General features: G+C 42.6%; 2 protein-coding genes across 3 annotated transcripts in view; one reads left to right on the plus strand and one right to left on the minus strand.

Moving 5' to 3' along the window:
• Window positions 1–230: 230 nt before the first annotated feature.
• On the plus strand, window positions 231–15,966 carry impg1b (interphotoreceptor matrix proteoglycan 1b). The gene is made up of 17 exons (XM_076299803.1): window positions 231–297; window positions 2,648–2,872; window positions 3,321–3,487; window positions 3,594–3,609; window positions 3,983–4,026; window positions 4,465–4,617; window positions 5,289–5,347; window positions 5,658–5,833; window positions 5,926–6,135; window positions 6,470–7,299; window positions 7,674–7,757; window positions 12,028–12,247; window positions 12,880–13,090; window positions 13,433–13,618; window positions 13,753–13,942; window positions 14,804–14,887; window positions 15,880–15,966. The coding sequence occupies exons 1-17, from the start codon at window positions 231–233 to the stop codon at window positions 15,964–15,966; spliced, it is 3,009 nt and encodes a 1,002-aa protein (XP_076155918.1).
• Window positions 15,967–17,020: 1,054 nt separating this feature from the next.
• The window catches only part of myo6b (myosin VIb), a 37,370-nt gene continuing 32,447 nt past the window's right edge, over window positions 17,021–21,943 (minus strand). For both annotated transcript variants that reach the window (XM_076299517.1, XM_076299516.1), the window contains 3 exons: window positions 21,260–21,391; window positions 19,319–19,537; window positions 17,021–19,016 (listed from right to left, as the gene is read on the minus strand). In XM_076299517.1, the coding sequence (XP_076155632.1) occupies window positions 18,817–19,016; window positions 19,319–19,537; window positions 21,260–21,391 (551 nt within the window). In that variant the 3' untranslated portion in view covers window positions 17,021–18,816. The remainder of the gene's footprint in view (window positions 19,017–19,318; window positions 19,538–21,259; window positions 21,392–21,943) is intronic.

Below are 21,943 nucleotides of genomic sequence, written 5' to 3' on the forward strand. Positions count from 1 at the left end.
TGGACCCAGGACGTTTCCAGGGATCAAACGTCACGCAGAAGCCCCCCGGCCATCTACCTTGGATCTGTTTACCCGAAGCCTACTGCAGGACAGAGAGCACCTTTTTTAATGGCATCTTGGATATTCAGGCATCGGAGAGTTTGCTTTTTACCCATGGATCCAAGATAAAAAAATACTTTTTTTCTCCCACACCCTTTCCAAATGACCAATTGCGCATCCTGAAGTCCACCATGCCATTGAAAACAGGACTATTTATCTTTCTGTTCCTGTTCACCCTCCAAGTGACCACAATCAAAGGTAAGCCTTCACCCCAGGGAGTCTGCAGTGACACCTGCTAGTGGCTGGTGCTTGTTTCTATGCTCTCATGGAATTCCGATGAGTGTGCAGGTGCTGTGTGACAGTGAGAGACGTATAGCTCTACGCATGAGTGTGCTTCTTCTGCATTGACTCAGAGTACAGGTACCGGCCAGTTTCTCTTCGCTTGGGCAGGGAATATACACAAACCACAGGAGGTGGACAAAAATACCTTTGTTAGTAGAAGCTGTGCAACACCAAATGCATCATCATGTCCTCCCTCAGTTTAGAGCAACGGTAGAGTTTCTATTTTACCTAAAGGATCTACAGGACATAAAAGAAACAGTGGTAGACCCTTTTGTTTGTTAAGTAACTAACTTACTAATTCATTATTTGTTATGATTTGTTAATTATAATTATGTTCAGTGCAATGCCCCCTTCTGTGTAGTTTGTCTTCTGTTGTGTCTGGAATATTTATTTTAAGTCAAACATTTCCATTGCTGTTTGACTTAAGTGTAATTTTGTAAATTAACTGTTGTTAGCTCTGATATGTTTTATCTTTACCACTTTTTCCTTACACCATCTGTTGATACTCCCAATTAATCTTTAATTAATGCCCTAATGAAATAATGAAGATCCAACTCACTGATGCAAACTCAGACTTTCATCATCAAAGAGCACAAAGAATCCAAGCTTGTGAAGTTTTTTTGTGCATTTTCTACCTCAAAAAAAAAAAGAAAAACATGTTTGGCCACAGTGTTTGTCCGATTCATTCATTAGTGGGCAGGGAAACAAAGGCATTCTGTTTGTGGCCGTGTGGGACGTTAATCTTTTCTGGCTTGTAGCTTCTCTGTGAGGCCGCCACTGTGCTCGCCCATAACAAGGGCCCATTTAGCCCCTCTCTCTCTCTCTCCTCATGTAGGCACATGTGCAAGGCTCACAGCCTGTTTCCACTTGTCAATTACTTGTCAAAGAGATGTCAAATAGAAGATTGCTCTCCTTTGTGGTGCATGCCTTTAATAGGCAGCCGAAGTCTTATCAGCAATTGCCACGCCAGCTTGTGTTGTGTTTGTGGGCCTCTTATGTCGTCTGCATAGGCTAGGCTGTGCTCTATGACCCAGAAGATGTGTGAATGCTAAAAGCCATCCCATGGTGACCTACCACTCACTATTCCATTGGTCACTCCCGTCGCAAATCATACGTTGGAATGACCATTTCTGTTCACACATTGGCATTGTTAAGCTCTATTATTGAGAGACGTCAGTGACCCACACAAACCTGGGCCAAAAGCTATGGTGTTGATATCGGTTACGCCGCTTGCTGTCAAACCTGGGCTCTTAATCCGCAGGCAGGGAGCACACGAGCAGCAGTGTGCCATTCGCTGACCCCTTAAGGCTTAAGGTCTTAAGAACAGCCTGAAGTCTGAAGTTTACCACCTGGTCACACAATGCTATAATCTTGAGAAAATGGCCTCCTTGAATGGAGAGCCTATGCTTTCTGGCCTAATGACCTTGCATAATTGCATGGCACTACCTGGCAGTGCAGCAGTGGGAGGTTGTAAAGTTTTCAGTGTGGAAGTAAACAAGAAAAGTTTGCTGGTTGACTGATTTGATTACAGTGGGTCAGAGTTACAGCAAAGAATGTGATATTTTGATGCAGTAGTTGAATAGCAAATACATGATACAATAGATTTACATTATGCACACAGGAACAGACCCAGTAGGTGATAGATGAGTTCATATTAGAGAATCACTAAGATTATAGTGTCCATCAGACCTGGTTTGAGGACTTGGTGATGGGCATATTGGCACAAAGTAGCTGGTATCATATCATCTTGGTGGCTCCACATTGGCAGTGGTGAGACAACAAAGTGTAAAAATGTTTTAGACATTAATTCACAGTACACTTGCATTTCCACTGTATTATATGACATTTGAGTTTAAATGGCATACTGTATAGTCAAACAGCCTTACATAGTTGCTATATAACTGTGGTGATATGCTAAAATTATGATAATCTCCTCACAGAGCTCATTGGAAAAGGGCACCATCGTGAACACTTTAAAAAGGCTTTGACTGTTTTGACACCACTCACTTAAACAGACCTACTGTATGGCTGTTCTATCTGTTCTGCAGCGTAGGCTCCTTAACATCTGCCATGGTGGTATTACAACAGATCGTGAGCTCTTCCGACTCAAATCCTATTAAATGAACATTGTACATACAAACATACTTTCATGTGATCACCAAAAAAGATAAACAACTGTTCATTCTAGCCATTTGGCACTTTTATACAGACTCATTGTTAAAAGACTTGATTATCTTATTCTTGGCCACTCTTGTTTGTTTTTAAGACACCAACAGTCAAGATTTGTCAGGAATCAGGAACGTCAAGTACAGACACTTCCTGGAAACGTTACGACCAGTTGTTAAACGGAGCACGGGCGATACGGCAGTACACGATCTGAGGACCACAAGGATGAAGAGGTCCACTGTTTTCAACACTGGGGTGAAAGTGTGTCCTCAGGAGACCATGTCGGAGGTCATAGCCAGCCACCGTGCCTACTACAGGATGAGAGGTAAACCAGCCCCACTGGGAACCATGCAACGAGATAAATTATAGTTGAATTATAGGTCACAAACGTGAAAATCTAGCCTACACCACAACAAAATCCCTATCTCTAATTTTAACTTGTAGGCCTATTGATAAATATGCGTTTGCTTTGATGTTGCCGGCTCAGTACTTTTAGTTTTGAGGCTTAGATGAAACATAGATTTGCTCTTTTTTTAATCTCATAGCTGGAAAAGTCGCAGTATTGTGCTAGAATGAACAGCAAGCATTCCAAAGCAAATTGGTACAAAAGTGGTGTTTGTGTGTGTGTGTGTGTGTGTGTGTGTGTGAGAGAGAGAGAGAGAGAGAGAGAGAGAGAGAGAGAGAGAGAGAGAGAGAGAGAGATAGAGAGATGCAATTATAATAGAGGACCTTTGACAAAAAACTGAGACTGAGAGATGTGTCTCACTGCTCAGTTTGTCAGGAGGCGGTATGGGAGGCGTTCCAGATCTTTCTGGACAGAGTCCCTGACACCATCGAGTACCATCAGTGGGTGGAGGCCTGTCAAAGGGACTCTCTCTGTGTAGATGACCTGGCCAGAAACTTCAGCAGCAACCAGGAGCATCTCGACATGGTTGCAAAGGTGAGGACCTTGGCTGACTCAGTGCGACACTTTGAGTTTCACTGTGGCAGGATAATGGATTACAACTAACAATGTTGTTGTTACCCACAGAGGGTGAATCCCACAGAGCTCCAGCTGGAGAGGTAAGGAACTGAATTAATTTAATCAAATTTGGAAAAAAAAGTCTCTCACACTGAGATTTTTATTAAGTCAAGGTTTTACTGAAATATTGTTTGTAAAATACATGCTCTGATGAAGTTGTTTGGTACTAAATGTCCACACCATGTTTAAAATAGTGTTTCATTGAATTTAAATAGCCCAATGTATGCAATTGTCATCATGTCATAACTTTTTTTCTCCTTATACCAGTGGTTTTCCTTTGGCAACACACAAGCCTGCTGGAGAGAAGTGTGAGTCATCAGTCTATATTGAAAGGAGCTGCTAAAATGAAAGAAAGAATTCTCTCTGTCTTCTGGCTGTAACATTACTAATGTCTGGCTCATTACTACCTCACAGGTTCAAAGACTGCCGCCGAGCTACTGATCATTGAAACTGAAGAGGTGAGGCTGAGACTGATACAGAGTTTCAAAGCCCAAACTGCAGAGTGTATCACCCTTTCAAAGTGGAACAAGACTTTTGATGGTTTTGGCAGTCATGACAAAGTTAACATGGGATGAACAAATGCTTGAAAAATAATAAAAAGAAACTGAAGGAAATTGATATTGAGAAATTTCCTAAAATGGGCCTACAGTTATGCCTGTGGATAAGTCCTTAACACTAATCACTAGTCCCTCCCAGCGCTGTTTCAGTTAGCAGTGAATGTCCTGTGGGGTTGCGGCCAGTTTGCCAATCCCCCTGTAATGCAGTTACCGTGGTAGCTGAGGTCATGCCCACTCACTGGGCCAGTAGCCTGACGCCCTACTGTGCCAAGTCCGTCGGCAAGGCCAAAAGGCTGTGTCATGTTTCCACTTACCTAATGCTGTCACTCTGTCTTTTAGAAAACAGAGGCTCCCAACGTCATTCCTGAGGAGGTGGATGAGCAGATCATAGTGGAGTTCAGTGTGACTATAGTGGAACAAGGCTATAGTGAGCTTCTGGCTGACCCAGACACCCCCCAGTACCACGACATAACACAGACTCTCCATGAGCAGGTAAGCTCTTAAGATCTGATGAGTTGGGATTTATACTCAGACATTCCTTAGGCAGTCATTGTTTTAGTCCACATTCAAGGACAATACAGATGGCCTCTAGCCAGAGTCCTCACATTCTGTGTTCAATCAAAATATGCTCTGTCTGGATCAATGGATTTTGCATGCCTTGCGCCGTTCGGCCATAACTCTGGAGCAGAATAAATCTTCCCTAATAAATAGTTGGGAGGATCTGTTGTAAAGGCTCTTGTATTTAGAGCTTTGACTGCAAATGCATGGATTTGTTAAACCAGATTCTTAGCTCGGGTTTTAATTTGGCCTTTTGTAAAGGGTCAAAATATGATAAAGCCGACTAAAGCGTTGGGCAACTTCAAAAGCCTGCTGCCAATTTGTACAATGGCACTATGGCTATGCATGATAATGAGGAAATATTTCTGATTGATTAAATATTTTATTCAAGGCATTGTTTTGTACAAAGGTCATGAGCATGCAAATACCAGAGGAAAAAAACTGAGAGGCTTTATTTCACACCAGAATGCGATTGTTAAATTGAAGCATGTTTGCTATACGGTTATCAAAAGGATTAGCAAGTGAAGTGCTTTAATCAAGCAAGACTTTTAAATTAAATACACACGTAACATTAGTACTGTTTTGTTTGGTTTCTTCTCCCATAGATGGTACACATCTTGGACAAACTCCCTGGATTTAAAGAGATTCGGATGTTGGGATTTCGGTGGGTTTTTAACAGTGAAAGTTCACTGATATTACCCTCCATTGAGCCAGCAAATTGCCGTTTCACACAAACAGCTTCCTTCTTAAATGAACAGATTGGTAGTGAAAGTGCCTTAGGAATGGATGCACACAAATTGTATTCAAAATGCCACAGTAGTTCCCCTCAATGTATTATTATTTGGACAGACCAGTTGCCATACATCATAACCACATGGTATGAGGTTAATTAGGGCATGTTCTTTCATGTTGTTGACGTTAGTCAATGCTAATTGAGCTCGCTTCTCCTCTGCTGGCCTGCTTTTGTTTGTTAGGCCCGAGGAGGTCTCTGTCCATTATGCTGTAGTTTTTGAGAATGGCCACCCCACTGAGCCGGGTGGAGAAGCGGCGGAGCCACCCACTGAAATGGACTTGAGGCAACTCGTAGCCAAAGCCCTGAGTGAGGACACGTCACTTCCGGTGGACATCCTCTCACTCAGTTTTGTCTCAGGTAAGGTGTTGCTTTAGGATACACAAGCAGGCGTTGTGCTGTATTAAGAGCTAAGTTAGCTAGTCAAATACTCCCCCAATATCTGTTTCCAGACTCCGTACCCACTCAGCGAGGGCAAGAGCAGGGGGCAGCAGAGGACACAGCTGCCCCTGATGGTGGTGAAGTAGTACCTGAAGACGTCATGGACGAGACTGTGCCTGATGCAGTACCAGAGTTTGTGGATGAGGAGATAGATGAGGTAGCCGAGACACCTGTGGTGGAGGAGGTCCAGAATCTCATGCCTGATCAACAGGAGACAGAAGGTAGAATTCCCATTTAAATCAATGCCGTCCCTGAGATGTATACCCCAGATGTTGACCAAACAGAAAATAGACGTGCATGTTAATCTGACTGAGACGTTAAAATCTGGGTCAATGAAATGGATTCAGTTTGACAGTATATAGGGCATGGTGATAATGAAACTATTATTTAGCCTAATATCTAACTGTAGAAAGCTATCCTTTACCTGAAGCAATTCATTACCTATTGTACATCTGTGCCAGGTGAATAGTTTTCTTCTCAGAAAGTCAGTGTCTCTTGATACTAGGCCATGCATTGTAATTGAACAGTGTCTGATGCATTATTTTGTTTCCCAAGGAGTTGATACAACACCTGAGGAGGCCTTACCACAAGACTTGGATGAGGGAGTAGATCAAAACTTCACAGCACCTATGGAGTTGGATGATAATGAAGTAGAACTTGAAGCAGCAGCCACTGTCCCTCCCTCTGGGGATGCCGTGATGGAGGAAACTACTAAGGCCATTGAAACTACAGACACTTTTCTTGTACCTACCACATCTGCATCTGTAGAAAGCGTTGAGGCACCTGCAGTAACTGACACTATTGAGTCAGTGGAACCAGTAGAGGCTCCTTCAGGCCCAACTAGTATTGAGCCTGTAGAACCAGTAGAAGCTCCCTCAGTCCCTAGCACGCCTGAGCCTGACCTGCCCATGGACGTCCCTTCTGTTGAGACAACGATACAACCAGTTGGACCAGTAGAAATCCCCCCTGAACCTACAGTCTTAGAACCTGTAGAACCCATAGAGGTCCCCTCGGAACCCAGCTCCACTGCAGACACTGGAACCCCCGCTATTCCACTAACAGAGGAGGAAGGCCAGGAAGCTCCAGCCACTGCCTCACTTTCTCCAAAAGCTGAAGTCCTAGACAACGACCAGGGCATGCAAGAGGACAGGGAACAGACTGAGATGCTGGACTACAGCAGTGGGGACGCCCCCGAGACAAACGAGACTGGGACTGCGCCTCCACAACTCAGACTCTTGACTACGCCGTCCATGGTAGCTTCCAACCAGGCCAATGATCTGGTGGTGTTCTTTAGCTTAAGAGTCACTAACATGATTTTTTCTGACGACCTGTTCGACAAGAGCTCCCCCGAGTACAAATCCCTGGAGAACACATTCCTTGAGCTGGTAGGTAAACATATTTATGTGATTCCTATCATTTGCCTGCATGCCTTTCTCCTGCTTTTGTATACTTAGCACCAGGCTCATGTGAATGAAACAAGCCAAAATTAACAAAAAGTCACTGGATATTTTTGTCATGGAAGTTAAACTTTATTTGATTTTTTAAAAAAGGGATCTTCTGTAAAGAAATTATGAAATTAAGGGTGCTCATGTCTATTTTTTTTTAAATGTATTTTTGTATCTGAAGATGAAAAAATACCTGTGACGTGCAAGGGTGATGTATACTGCATGTATACAGAATCCAATGGATATTATGCAGATTTAAGTAAACCCAAATAATATAACATGTGAAACTGCTGGTTAAATTGTTTTTCAACTAGAGACAGTTGCCCGATCGTGAGGAAACTCCAACTCCTGAAGCGTCTACTAAATCGGAAACTGGGAGGACATTAGCCTCTATACCGGTATACTGGAGGGATTTTGCAATCTCTAGAATTCTAGAGGCTTCCAACTTTATTTAACAACTTAACTTTTCTAGTGCAACTGATGCAACCTTAACAGTTTCCACAGACATGGAAATAACTAACCATCATCTTAAATGTTGTCCATGTCTATACAGTACATGTTTGTCCATAACTAACCAGCAGTCCACACTAACATTTCTTATCAAACAATGCTCAATTTTGGCTCTGTGTTCTCCTTGTTGGGATGTGTTTTGTGCCTTAATCTTGTGTGCTCTCCATGTGTTGTTGGTTTTCTGGAACTCCTGCTCTTGTTACAGTGTATGTGTGCAGTATCTCAGTACTTCAGCTTGTGCTGCAGAGGAACTCTGGTATGTTAGGGTTACAGGAGGTCTCCAACTTATGAATGGCACAGTAGCTTATAATCCTTCGATATGAACCTCTTAGTCTTGACTGAGGAGATTGGAAGCCACAAAGCCAAAGACTACTAATAGGCTCATTCCATTCTGTTGTTTGTCTGAAACTGCATCTATCAGCCTCAATGGTCCAATGTCTCTTTTGTGAAGTGTTTGTTTGCATTGTATGCTTTTTATATTGATTCCAATAAACCTCTGAAATTCCTGCATAACAGTTGATGGTGAAATTCAGTCTCAGAGTGTTTGGAGAGGCAGGAGATGGGGAGGTGGTAACAGGTACTCTGGACATGTAGCTAATTCTATAAAAAAATTCAAGCTTTGGGTTCTTCGGCACTGTGGTGTACAAGATGAAAAGTCTCGTTTGCAAGAGAGCTCCTGCTGTGAGTGTGATGGAGACAGCAAATTGTATCAGTAGTTTGATCAAGATATTAAGAGCATTAAGCTGTAAAGTCACAACGTGTTTTACGGTGTCATGAAGCTTTTCTGAATACTGTTGGGTTTCTGTGGAACCAACTTAGAATGGAAGACCAGGGTGGTCTGAATCAGGTGACAATGTACACGCTATGCTTCGCTGTTGAGTGACTAACTAAGAGGCTTTAGGTAATGCTGATTTGTATAAACTCTCTGCATGTTTTACATGAACACTATGGGTGATTCCTATCAGCTTAGGGCCAGTGTGCCAGTGTGGTGATACACGTGCAAGAGGGTGTGTCTGTGTGTGTGTGCAGAGTTGTATAAAATATCCGAAACCCACACTTGAGTAGTACAGATATTTGATCAGAAAGTCAAAGTAATCTATAAGCATGCCACTTAAGTGAAAGTCTTAAAGTATTATTTACAGTACTTAAGTATGACAAGTAGCCCATTATAAAAAATGCTTAAGTACTGAAAGTAGAGCTTTCAAGGCCAGTGGAGTGACAACCCCCTCCCTTCGCTATGCTTTTAATGAAAAAGAAAGCAGTCAGAACTTTGAATAGGCTATTAAGTTCATGTAGCACCTTCAAACTTGGTGCCTACACTTCATACACAATGTCTTGGAAGCCTGAACAAAGGTATGACTGCCATTCATTTTTCACTGCAACATGTTTAGAAAGGCAGCTACATCACACTCCATAAACAACAGCCTACAAAGGCCTTGGTGTGCTATGTATTAGCTCTATTTGCTAGGCCTTAACCATGTTGCTATGTCTTCATTCATTACTGTGTGCCTTGGTGACATCATCTTGGTGATATCTATCATGCTGAATGAAAACTGTGGCTTTTGTTTTCATTTGCACATTATTTTAGCCTACTTTCTACTTAAAAGTATACATTTAATTTGAAAAAATGTAGTGAAGTAAAAGTAAAAGTAGGAAGAAACATAACAACTCAAGTAAACTATAGATACTCCCCATTCATACTTAAGTACTGTACTTAAGTATTTCTACTTAGTAACTTTACATCTCTTTGTGTGTGCATGAGTGGTCAGACCTGTGTTTAGCCAGAAATGTACTACATGGCATTATTGCTATAGCAGAAAATGTCAATGATGTGAATTCAATATTTATGTCCACATGCTGCTGAATTTTGTTTGTGGTTGTTGTTATTATAATTGTTCCTCCTATGCCCCAGAAAATAAGATATAGAGTATATGTTGTGTTCACACATAAGTATGAGATTATCTTAATTAATAATAATTAATAATTATTAATTAATAAATAACACGGTCACACTTGTAGTAGAAGTATGCTTTCACATCATTCATGAGAATTCGCCAAATATCCAAATCTACAGGCTGGAAGAGAACAATCCTTAGGAACTAGACTGTAGCTGTCACTAATTGTTTATGTTTAAAATATTTTTTAGTGTTGCTGATTCTCCATTTCCAATTATTAATGGTTGCACAAACCAATGATCACATTTCACAAATACAAGGTTATGTGAAGCATTAAACAAACTGCTAAATCTAAATGCCAGAGGTCCACCTCCGTTGGTAAGTACACATTATAGAACACCTCAGTAGATATACATTAGCATAGTGTATCCAGTGCCAAATGACAGGGCTACTGAAACTGCTTCATGTATCAGGATTTGGACATTAAACTGAAACAATATAGATGTTGTTATCAATACTCCATAGTAGCACAGGAAGCCAAATCATGGATCCATTATATTTGAAATTCTGTATGACTGGTATCAAAGGATCGCCCAGACATGAGCCCTTCTACTCTGGCACTTCTCAGAGAGGAACATTGTCTTTGCTTTCTTTATAGGCAGTTCAGTAGATATACTGGACAGATTCCCCAGGGCCTAATTGGCATACCCCTCCCTTACCCCTGTCTCTACTGGTTTGTGTTGCAACCAATATAATTGGATATGGAGATTTAAATGGCTTGGTGGTGACACAAAGTAAGATGATTCCATCATGGAGTTAAAGTAATCATTTCATCTTAAAACGTCTTAAGACAAGTACAGAACAGGACTGTATCATCTGGGAGTCAAACCAACAACCAGTAGATACAAGTGTAACCTAGGACTGGTATGGCCAATGGGCCATGACTGTTGTGTGGCCGAGTGATAACGCTGTAAAACTATTATTGAGGTGTGTTTTGGTTCCTCTGTGTTGTGCTTGTGTGGCCTTAGGAGTAATGCCATGGTGGCACCTTCTAAAAACCTGGATGCTAAGGTGCAAACGTATGCCCAGCCAATTATTTCAGCCACTGGTTTGCTGGCTTAGCCCTTACTGGGAAATACAGCGTTCTTCGTGGGGTGGTGTATTATACCTATAGTGACTTGGTGCCCAGCCGAGAGGTGAGAAGTGCACTTGGAGTGGCAGATCAGGTTGTAATGCCTCTTATCTTCTTGGATACAGACATGAGCCCTCTCCACTAAGACATTCTAATCCGCTACTCCACCTTTTGAAGAGGGTGTGCTAAAAGCATAGCAGCCCTCTGATCCTCAAACACCATTATGTAAACAAATGTCAAGCACAGCGGCGTGGCTATGCTGTATTTTATTAAAGGCTGTTGTTTTTCTTGACATTTGAGAATGTTTTTGAGAGCATGTTTTTAAGTCGGGTCAATCATTGTAACACGTGTGTAAGATGAAAGGAGTTGTTGGTATGCAGGTGCACATTCTTTTTTAGGTCCCAGAAACTATTAAACCTTAATGTTTTGGTAAAGCTGCACAAGGCCCCCATTTAATGTTGGTGTTGAGAGACCTTTCCAGTGTAATCTATAATTAATCTTGTAACTGAAAGATGAATTCTCCACAGCACTGTAGACATGGTAGCTTGAGGCAGAGGTCATGGAAAATCAATGGCTAAAAACCACACAACCTTGGATTTTGCCTCTCAAAATCTTACATTCTACATGCATTCAGGAACTCTGAGGCACTAGTAAACCTTGCAGCCTTGGGTTTCAGATTGATTGAATTGTTTTGGTGTTTCAGCGGGCTGGAGAGCTGATCCTGAAAGACACTGCTTTGTTTCCAGATTGGCAAGGCCATACAAATGATTGTGTACCTGAATCAAAAAAGAGACTCAATCAATACAACAAAATTGTTCACTTCCATTGTCCTTGTGTTGAATGGAATCACCTATCCAGCCTGCATTGTGCATTGTGTGTGCATTTAACCTTGAATAATCATTCTCTTCTAGTACTAACTTATCAACAGTTCATAGTAAAACAATCTTGACAAAATCTGACATTGTCTGTAGACCATAGAAAGATTTACCAAAAACTTTCTTGATACAAGAAAAGATTGCTTTTTGGCGAGAGTGGCTTTGAAGAGAGAGGATGATTCAATACTCTGACATGCCGGGTGACTGTACTGACTCATTTTCTTCCCTTCCTTCTCCTTCTCCTTTCCCTCCACAGCTTCTGCCATATCTGCAATCAAATCTGACAGGATTCAAAGAGCTTGAGATTCTCAACTTCAGGAACGGCAGCGTGGTGGTGAATAGTAAGATGAAACTGGAGAAGCCGGTGCCCTACAACGTCACAGAGGCAGTGACCTGTGTACTGGAGGAGTTCTGCAATGCCGCCTCCAATCGGCTCGACCTGGAGATCGACAGCGGCTCTCTGGATGTGGAGTCGGGTAGGGTGGATAGTCATCAGCCTTCATTTCCTGACGTTGTATGAGATATACAGTAGATGCTCAAGCGCTGTAATGCTGTGGGTTTCAAGAAGGGCATTCACAAGTTTATTTCCTTTTCGACTCAATAATGTGACCTATAATTATAGCTGATAGATGGCATGATGCATTTCTACCATTGCCTAGAATTTTTTGTGATCTCAGATCATTTTGATGCTTCAAATTTCATATTTTATGTGTCACGTAAATCCAGAGGCACAGATGTGATGAAAAATGCTTAGAGTCAAAGTTACTACATTGTTGGTTGGGAAATGTTAATATTCTCTGGCATCATGGCTCAATGCCTCACCTATGGTCTGAGTTTAACTACTCGCCTAATGAAACCCTAGTTTAAAACTGTCACTTCCATCCATCAAAATGCCCTTGAGTGCTCCCCTGCCCCCCCCCTCCCCCCCTTCTCGAGTGCCCTGAGAGAAGGTGAGGGAGGTGGTGTGAGTGTGTGTGTGTGTGTGTGTGTAACCTGACTCTCGCCAGATGAATTTCGAGAGTCAGGTTAGGGGTTCTCTCCCTCTGACAGGCATGCAAACTGCATGTCATAAACACTAACTTCCTGCTGCCTCCTGCCTGCTGTCCAGCCGACCACGCGGACCCGTGCAAGTTTATGGCGTGCAACGAGTTCTCCCGATGCGTGATCAACACGTGGTCCATGGAGGCGGAGTGCCTGTGCGACCCGGGCTACAGCATGGTGGACGGTCTGCCCTGCCAGAGCATCTGTGCGCTGGACCCTGCCTACTGCCTGAACGACGGCCAGTGTGAGATCATCGCCGGGCACGGTGCCACATGCAGGTACCCTCGGGCCACTCAGCTCCGCCCCGAGCAGTGACCAGCTGGCCACTACCTCTGGTTACATTTGTCTTTTTACTAAGTTCTTTTGTATTTGTTTTGTATGCCCCTGTAACTCTTTTGTTGTCTCTGTGTGAATGTTAATGTGTTGGCGTCTTTACCTGTTTTGCTTCTTTTTTTTTTAAATCCCTGAAGTGATGAATTAAATTGGAGCCAAAGGTGCCCGCAGTAGTAAAAGTGAATCAAGTGAAATCCCTTAAGTCCTAGATGGGCAACTGTTGGAGGGCACGTGGCTCCTCCACAGCGGTCCTCTAACCCCTCCCTGTGTTCTCTTGACCGTTCTAGATGTCCTGTAGGTAAATTCTGGCACTACCATGGAGAGCGCTGCACAGAGCTGGTGTCTCTACCCATAGACCCACTCCTGCTCGTAGCCTGCCTGGTGGGTGGCCTCGCGCTGGTTTGCGCGGTGATAGGCCTGTTGTTTCTCATAAACAAGAAATGTATACGGACCAGAAAGACGGTGACTTTGGTGTAAGCAGGCCTCTTTCTCTTTGCTTTTCTTTTAGAGAATGCCTACGTAGAGTAGGTGTTGCTATACTGTACTGTGTTTTTTGTTTCATTTCAGTATGGATGGTGTTCAAATTCTCATCTCATTTATGTTGTAGGCACACTCAGAGTGAGAGAATATCTCCATATGAGAGTTCAATGAGAGTTAATCCAGTTTTTCAGAATGATGATGGTGTCTTAACCCAAGTGGCTAGAATACGCTACCCCTTGGGTTCGGAAGCAGGTTCTTCCCAAGTTTCTGAACAAGACACCTTTCACTCAGTTGAAAACATACATGTTAGCATTGAGGTAAAGAGCAAAGCTTATTATATCCACTTGCTCTAACCCTCCACAGCCATTTGAGTTGCACCGCTAGGTTTTCAAACATACTAACGCTCTTTGACTATGGTGAATTACCATGCACTTTCTTTCCATGCATAGATAAAGACTAGATCAAACGAATTCAGTAGCTTTTCAAAAGAACCAAGTAGCTAAAAAAATCAATAAATCCTTCCCAAAAACATGTACAGCTAGTATGCACTGGCGTAGGCTATATGAACTCTTCAAAAGAATGAGGTTTGATTTATTCTGAACAAAATAGATCAGTACTGAAAACAAATAATCAATACATCAATCCAACAGTCCATCACAGTAGGCCCTATCCAATGATTTTATTTGGAGCTTAATGAGATACTGAGAAGAGATTAAAGGTCATTGACAACCAAGTCAACTATATTTTCGGTGAGGGTTTTTTCTTTGGGTGGGGCATGTAAATCCTAATTTCAGTCTCACTAATGACTTAAGTTGAGATGCAGAGGTTCATCTCAGGCTCATATCATTGCAGCATTAGGGTATTCTGACAGTTTAAACAAGGCCCTCGAATTCAGACATGACAGATGTTTAGGTGTTTTTCTTCCAAAGGAGACTTGAAATTAGACCCATATGGCTCTGCATGGATTGACCTACCAGGTGTGACCAGTAGCCAGCCTCAATAATCACCGCCATATCTCTTTGCACCAAACCTACACCTCTGCTTGCAGTTAGCATAGCTGCAAAGCCAACCTCTCTGCTTGCTTCTGCTTTTATTGCTGTAGTTGCTCCGCTTCCTGCTTGAGAGAAATGCGTTGTGTGTTGTGATGCTGACTGTGCTGTCCTCCGTGCCTGTTCCAGATCCCCCGACAGCTCTACACCACCAGATCCGACAAGCTAGTTTCAGACATAGTCGATTTCCATCATTGCATCCCACAGAATGAGGTAAGGCAATGGAAACATGCACTTCAGCATAGGGCAGCTTATGTTATGATGGGAATAAGGACAATCAAAAGAGATACACACTAATGTATGCTGCAGTGACTCAGAGTATGTTAGATACACAGTGTGAAACAGTGTGTGCACCCCACATGCTGAATGTGAAATGATGTGTGCTTTTCCTTTTGAATCTTTTCCTCCATCAAGTCCTAAAGACTCTCGCATGTTGTATGTCTTAGCTGTTAATATCAAACCATGGACAGGCAACATTCAAAATGGTTAAACCTCTTTTCAGGTCCATTCTAACAAATATAGTAGGCTATATCAGGACTGCATTTTGGAGAGCTGAATATCTGGCAGTTTAATGAATGTTACGTCTATTATTAAATACAGGATTATTTGTAGATGTGAAAGACACAGGGCTCAGGTAAGAGAGTTGAAATCTGACCTTGTCATGCCCATTAATCAAATGTCAAGTTTAATGCCTTTTGATAAAGATTAATGAGTAATATGTGATAAGTAACTATTTTACATAAGAGACTTCAAACAAAGGTTTAGAAAATAATAATATTATAATAATAATTATAAATAATATTTTCATAACAAATATGTTAGGTTCATTTCCAAATTCGATCATTTAACATTCTATTTTTATCTTTTTTTAAAAAACATACACAAGTTATTATTCCACATATTATTCCCAATGCTGATTATGAGCGAATAACTAGGCTTTCTGACCTTAACAACTGTGAATGGCATTTTCTCACTCTCCTCTTACCCAATCAAACTTGCAGTGAATGCTAAACACATTTAGTGACATATGTACTGAGATCAGCCTGTCCACTTGACCCAGCCTATACTAACTTAATGCAACTAGCATTTACACAAAGCCGCTCAAGACTGTACTTACACAAATTCCATCACTCTACTTGCATTTCCTTTACCAAACTAATGAGGTTCTTACTGTGTTTCAGCCTCTGTCTTGTTTCCTTGCGCAGACATGGAGGATAGCCAATGAGTATCGGTCATCTTGTTGCCTTCTGAGGGGAGCTGACAGCGAGGGCTTTGAAGTGACCGTTTTATGATGGTGCACCTCCGAGGCCACCCTGATTGACAGTGCAATACAGGAACCAAAGGTCTCTGCTGTTCCTGACCATGTGTGAACTGAGCTGGACCTCTGGCTGAGGGGACAGGACCAACTGGGACTGGAGATCTCACATCAGTAATCAAGGATTCACACTAAAAAGAGAATGCAGTTCTATTCCTGACTGGTCTAAAATACCGCCTCAATGCGCTCACATACAGCATGTACTACTGAGGACTAGGAATGTTGTTTTGTGTCATATACCCTTGTCAAAAAGGTTGTTTCTCTTCCCTCACAATGAGGTTTTATACATATTGGATACACTTGCTGGTATCATGTCTGGACACAAGAAGATGTATAGCTGTCTAACTTTCTTCAAGTCCCAAAAAGAAGCTGAATGTAAAATAAGCTACTTATTATTTTTCTTACTTGCTATTTACAGAAGTACTGTACAGTATGTCTTCCTTTTTATGTCCCTTAATCATATGCCCATGTATTAAATATCCCCATATAAACACATATCTAGTGATATTTAATGCCATCCACCCATCTCTCTTGCTCCTCCCAATCACACGTGGCGATCATATCAAAACCCATTTGAAATGTGTGGTGGGGTGCTATGAATGATTTTATACTTTTTGTGACAATAAAATAAGTCTTTTTTTTTAATCAAAGCCTAACATTTCTATTACACAGCACACTTGAAATACATAATGAGAAGTCTTATTTTGGTGTTATAATAGTTACATTAAAGGATCATCAATATCTGGTGGACTCTTACCACAATGACCTTTAGAACCGTGAAGGTGTATACATCACGTGTTTGTTTCTGTTGTAGCCTCTGAATGAAAGCTATTGGACACCGCGCTTCAGCTCCAGCAGTTAATGTCACAGCTGTCTGGCCCCTCGATAGTGACTGGTACAGCAGCCTGGCTAATATATAGTTATCGGGAACAGTCCACCCAGCTGTTTAAGGTCCACTGCTCTCTAACCAACGCAAGGTCACAGCAGAGAAGGAGAAGAACATTTGAGAAACAGAATAACAAGTTGGGAGAAATTATGTTTATTATGATAGCACAGTGCGGCCAACAAATGGACACGTCTGGAATGCAATGACCCTCTGCAGTTTGGAATGTTAGCTTAGCCCTAGTGACTCAAAATGAGAAAGGAAATCCTGTTAAGTGAGGACGACCCATCAATCAGTCATCTTCTGGATGCTGAAAACAGTGGCAAGTTTGCAACACATTGCACCACTATGGGAACTAAGTAGATTTACATAATGAAATAGTGTTTGTGCCACACAGGAGAGATCAAGTATCATAAATAAGCAGCACTGGAGCACAAACAGACCTGAAGAACAGCTCTGCAACATATCTTAGATAACCTCCAACCATCTTCCAGTCAATGTTAGTCAAATGATGCTGTCCATTTCAGATTTCCATCACCGTTTACTAGGCATTGAAGAGCACATGATTACACATCAGTATCATCGCTGGAACATTCAACTGAATTATCCTTTCATAATCTAATATAGTCTGCCTATACTACAGCTTTCATAGCACTGCAAAAAGCAATCTGGCTTCATCAAAAGGTTACAATTACGTTAAAAACTGCACTTGTCCCTACTCTATTTCATATTCTGCCAATGACTTCTCAGCAAAATGGTCAATGCCTCATATAAATATTCATATGCATTTGAAATAACTCGATTTGTAAAGCGCCTAACAGCCTCAGAGAGGAGTATTTTTTCCAGTTCATAACAAGGGTGCTTGACGTTTTTGTGCATCAACAAACAAGAGCTCTAGAGAGGCAATCTCAGACCCAGCATACAGTGCAGACATCACAGCAAATCATTCACTCGAAAGCCTGACTCTCCTCTGCACTCACTGGGAGAAACTACTCTTTCTTCCATCAAATGAGTTGCTTTTTTTATTCGCAAAGTACAAAAATTGTGAAGAGAATAAAAAGCAGCAGGTGAATGATGGATAGATTTAGTCTAATAAACCTGCTAGACTAATAAAAAATTCAAGAATAGAATGTTTTTGAGACTGTGAAGGCAGTTCTACTGCAACAGTTTATCAAATGTTCCAGGGTGACATGCAGGGTGTTTCGCTGAGGTGATGTAAGATCATGAAGTGCACCCTGACTTTAATAGGCGTGGATGCCTGTGTTGTGTTTGTGAAGTGTAAACTTCAGCTCAGCTTTCAAGTGAACTACAGGTCCAGTTCTGGCCCTAATGTTTCTCTTTGAAAACGATTATTTAGAAAACTACAATGACAGCCAACAAGTAGCCGAGACCTTATGAGTCAACAACAACAGACGTAGAACAGCAACAACAAAAACAGGTCCGAAACTTAAAGGAGTGTTTGGAGGAGTTCAAACTGAGAGACGCAATTAAAAGCGCAGTCACACAAGACAAACCTTGACACATGAACAACCATTAACAGAGTAAGATCTGGAACTTTTCCATAACATAATAACATCAGAAACAGGTACACCACCATTACAATAAGGCCCCAATTTTTTTTTTCATGAATTCAAGCATAAGTCATATTTGCACAGGAAAAAAACAATACAAATCAGAAATTGTCATCTATAAAGTCTCACAGCAAAATCATACAAACAAACAGAAAGGACAAAAAAACAAGAAACATACGCTTTAAATATGACAGAGTAGTTTAGAGTTTTCTGCTGGATGCTCAAAGTGAGTGAGCTCTAACTACCCTTGATGGGGTGGGTGGGTGGATGGGGGGGGGGGTGCTGTTCCCTTTGCACTGTCTACAGCACAAGATTACCCTAATTGTCCAGAAGTAGAGCCGGACAGGAGTGGACGGTGTTCACAGGGGCCTCCTCACTTGAGGAGGTTCTGCAGCTGGGCCGTGGCGTGGGTGGGCCGCGCCTGCTTGCTCTCGATGGCGCTGCGCAGGTACTGGATCCCGCCGCAGCGCTCCCAGATCTCCTCGAACTGCCGGGGGAGGATCTCAGCACCCCGCTTCCGCGTCAGCCCCGTCTCCTCCAGACTGAGCTCACACATCTCCATGTCATCCTTTCCTGGAGCGGAGAAGGAAAGAAACATACAGCGTGGGGGTCAGGAAGTCACAGTGGCTCCTCGGTACAGACTACGTACTGTGCACAGATACGGTAGCCTTTGAAACCTTCAGAACGGGACATTAAAAATAGATGATCGTTCATGAATGTTTCATACTTGGAGGGCCCTCCTGTAATATTCATATAGAATAAACCCTCTTTTGCAACAGCTCAAAGGCAAGGTCATGGCGTAATGATAACGTTTATGTAATGTAATGATAATGTTTATGTTGATAAAACAGATATGATTGTGTGAGCGTCTGCACCTGCTACCAGCATAATGGGCTGCTTGTCCGGGTGCAGCTCCATCTGCCGGGCGATCCAGGGCCCGTCAAAGTGGGCGTACCACCAGCCCTTCTTCTTGTTCTGCGGGTCCTTGTACTGGTCAGCCGGCCGGATGAAGGGGATGCGGAAGTAGCGCTGCTGGCGGTTCATGGCGTTCTCCTGCTGCCGGGCCGGCACAGGTGGCGCCGGGTTCTGCTCGGCTGTGGAGTCCAGCACAGTGTGGGTGTGAGACGTGGCATCGGCACTTAGCCTTTTAATGAATTTGCTCTCCAGCCTTTCATCCAATCTTGTTACACTAATGGCAGGTCCAGATTGTGATTTTGGCCAGGGCCAGGCTAGTTCATTATATCACTCCGACAGCTGGCCTATCAACCGAGCCGGAGGAGAGCAACTGAGTGAAGTGTGCATGCGCTTTTCATAAGAATTTACTGCCTAAAGAGAACATCCCATAACCCAGCAAAGGGATACTATATAAGGTATGATCAGTTTGGCATTCTTACTGCTACTTGCATAAATCAGGTTCCTACATGATATGGTACTTCTGCCTGTGCAAGCATTAGATGTTCAAGCCATTCTGTCTGGTCTATAGATCTTCAAGTTACCTGCTAATCAAGCTCTTTTAGTAAGTGACTTTGCTCACCACAGTGTCTTTTTCATGTGATAAAATGAAATCATTCTATTAAAATCGCTTTAATATGGTCACTAACCTATCTCTCCTAGGTTGTATGCAGTACTTGTGTTCACTGTATACTTTGAACATGACTGGCAAGAATAGACTCTTGATATGAGACCATTTTAAAACACTACTGGGAGTATTAAGCAAGTGTGCCAATATTTTTATGTTTTAAATCAAACTAGTCCTGTGGTACAGTACCATATGAGGGATATCATCAACATACCACATGGGTATGAAAAAGTATGTCAGTTAAGTAGGGACTCAACTTAAGCTTCATGTCACCTAGCACTGAAGAGTCCCACTCTCTTTGCCAGAGGCAGCCTTGTTAACGTCAGTCTGTATGTCAATGAGCCTCACACACACACACACACACACACACACACACACACACACACACACACACACAGTGCTAGGATTCACAGTAGGAATCCGACTGCCACCAAAGCACACTCACCAAGCGGGAAAGAAATGCAAGGGACACGGAGGGTTACCACAAAGAACAGCGCGGGGATAAAACTCCTTTTGTTCTTCCCATGGAGATGCACACAGGAAAAAATAACACGCACAAAAAAAAACTTTTCATCAAATCAAAGAGATGAAGTAGCTTTGGAGCGAGCCATGAACAATGTGGATCTGTCCCCCAGACGCCACACTGCTCGCAGGCATCGGAACAGCAAATGCCACCCCCTGAGGCACGCAGACCGCATCTGAGGGGCACACGGCTCAAAACAACCTGGATGCCACAAAGCGATGCACAGAAAGAGAGAGAAAGAGTGAGAGACAGACAGAGAGAGAGAAGAGAGAGAGAGAGAGAGAGAGAGAGAGAGAGAGAGAGAGAGAGAGGGGGGGGGGGGGGGCAATTGTGGTGCCAATGGCCTAGGGGCATGCCTCAGTGCCAGGACAAACAGGAAGCTTGCCATAATTAACAAACAGCGGGCACATTGTCGTCACCGACAACATCAGTGAGCGAGGCTGGATGTGTTTACCTTGCCTTGCTTCCCCACCCAAGATAACACCTGAGCCTTTTTCTGCATGCAGCAGAGTAAAGCTTCATCTCCTTAAACTCTGGAACAGATTACTGTAAGCTCGCTGGATGCCCACGGAGACTTCATTGTAAAAAATGGGGTTGGGAAAGCCATGCAGTGAGTGAGTAATGTGTCTGTTTGTTGCTGAGGACCGAAGAGCACACACTCCTGTGCTGGGGCGAGATGATGCTGCTGCTGCTGCTGCTGTTGCTGCTGCCTACCGTAGTCGGTGACTGACTTGGGGGCTCGCTGTTCGGTGTCGGTGTTGCGCTTCTTGTTCTTTGACTTCCAGGCGTGGTACACCTTCAGGCGGCGGTGAAACTCCTCTCGGCAGGCGGCAAGCAGCTCGATATCTACACGTGAAGAGACACCACCACTCAATACTGAGGCCGGGGAGCCGTTCAAACGCATGCATTTTTAATAAGACACGCAACTTCACAAAACATGCAATGTAGAGAGTAAGAGAGAAATATATTGATTCCATTTAGATGGTTCTAAGAATGAATCATCACAACACCCCCTCAAGGTGACATTACAAAACTGTCTCAGTCAGGGAAATAAAAAAAAGAAAAAGAGGCTGATTCAGTGAAAAGTCCATAAAATTCCTGGTAATCTTTACAACATGATATAAAGTCTGATCATCTTCAAAGCTAGATATAAAGTCAGGAAATCTTTAAAGCGTCATGATCTAAGTCGCAAATCATCTCACAGCCCATTGTAACTATATGGGAAGAGGAACAGATGGAAAAGGTCTAGAGGTTGTGGAGTAGACAGACAATACCACTGAGTGACACTAAAGACAAATGGACAGAAATGGTGTTCCATTAAACTCTTAATAGGTTGTGAAGGTTTCCACACTTGTACAAGTACTTTCTTTCAAATATATCTACTTTTACAGCTACAGC

The sequence above is a fragment of the Alosa pseudoharengus genome, unplaced genomic scaffold (assembly GCF_046254945.1).
Source record: "Alosa pseudoharengus isolate Yale_2024_CS ecotype anadromous, Long Island Sound unplaced genomic scaffold, YU_APseudo_1.1 YU_APseudo_1.1_scf_22, whole genome shotgun sequence".
In the NCBI taxonomy this organism is placed as follows: Eukaryota; Metazoa; Chordata; class Actinopteri; order Clupeiformes; family Clupeidae; genus Alosa; species Alosa pseudoharengus.

Bases quoted from the DNA above. Each gene is read 5' to 3' on its own strand.
- impg1b (XM_076299803.1), top strand. From the start codon at position 231: ATGCCATTGAAAACAGGACTATTTATCTTTCTGTTCCTGTTCACCCTC. The intron at 2,873-3,320 runs GTAAACCAGCCC...CTCACTGCTCAG, and splicing joins TGCCTACTACAGGATGAGAG to TTTGTCAGGAGGCGGTATGG. The intron at 7,758-12,027 runs GTATACTGGAGG...TTCCCTCCACAG, and splicing joins GGACATTAGCCTCTATACCG to CTTCTGCCATATCTGCAATC.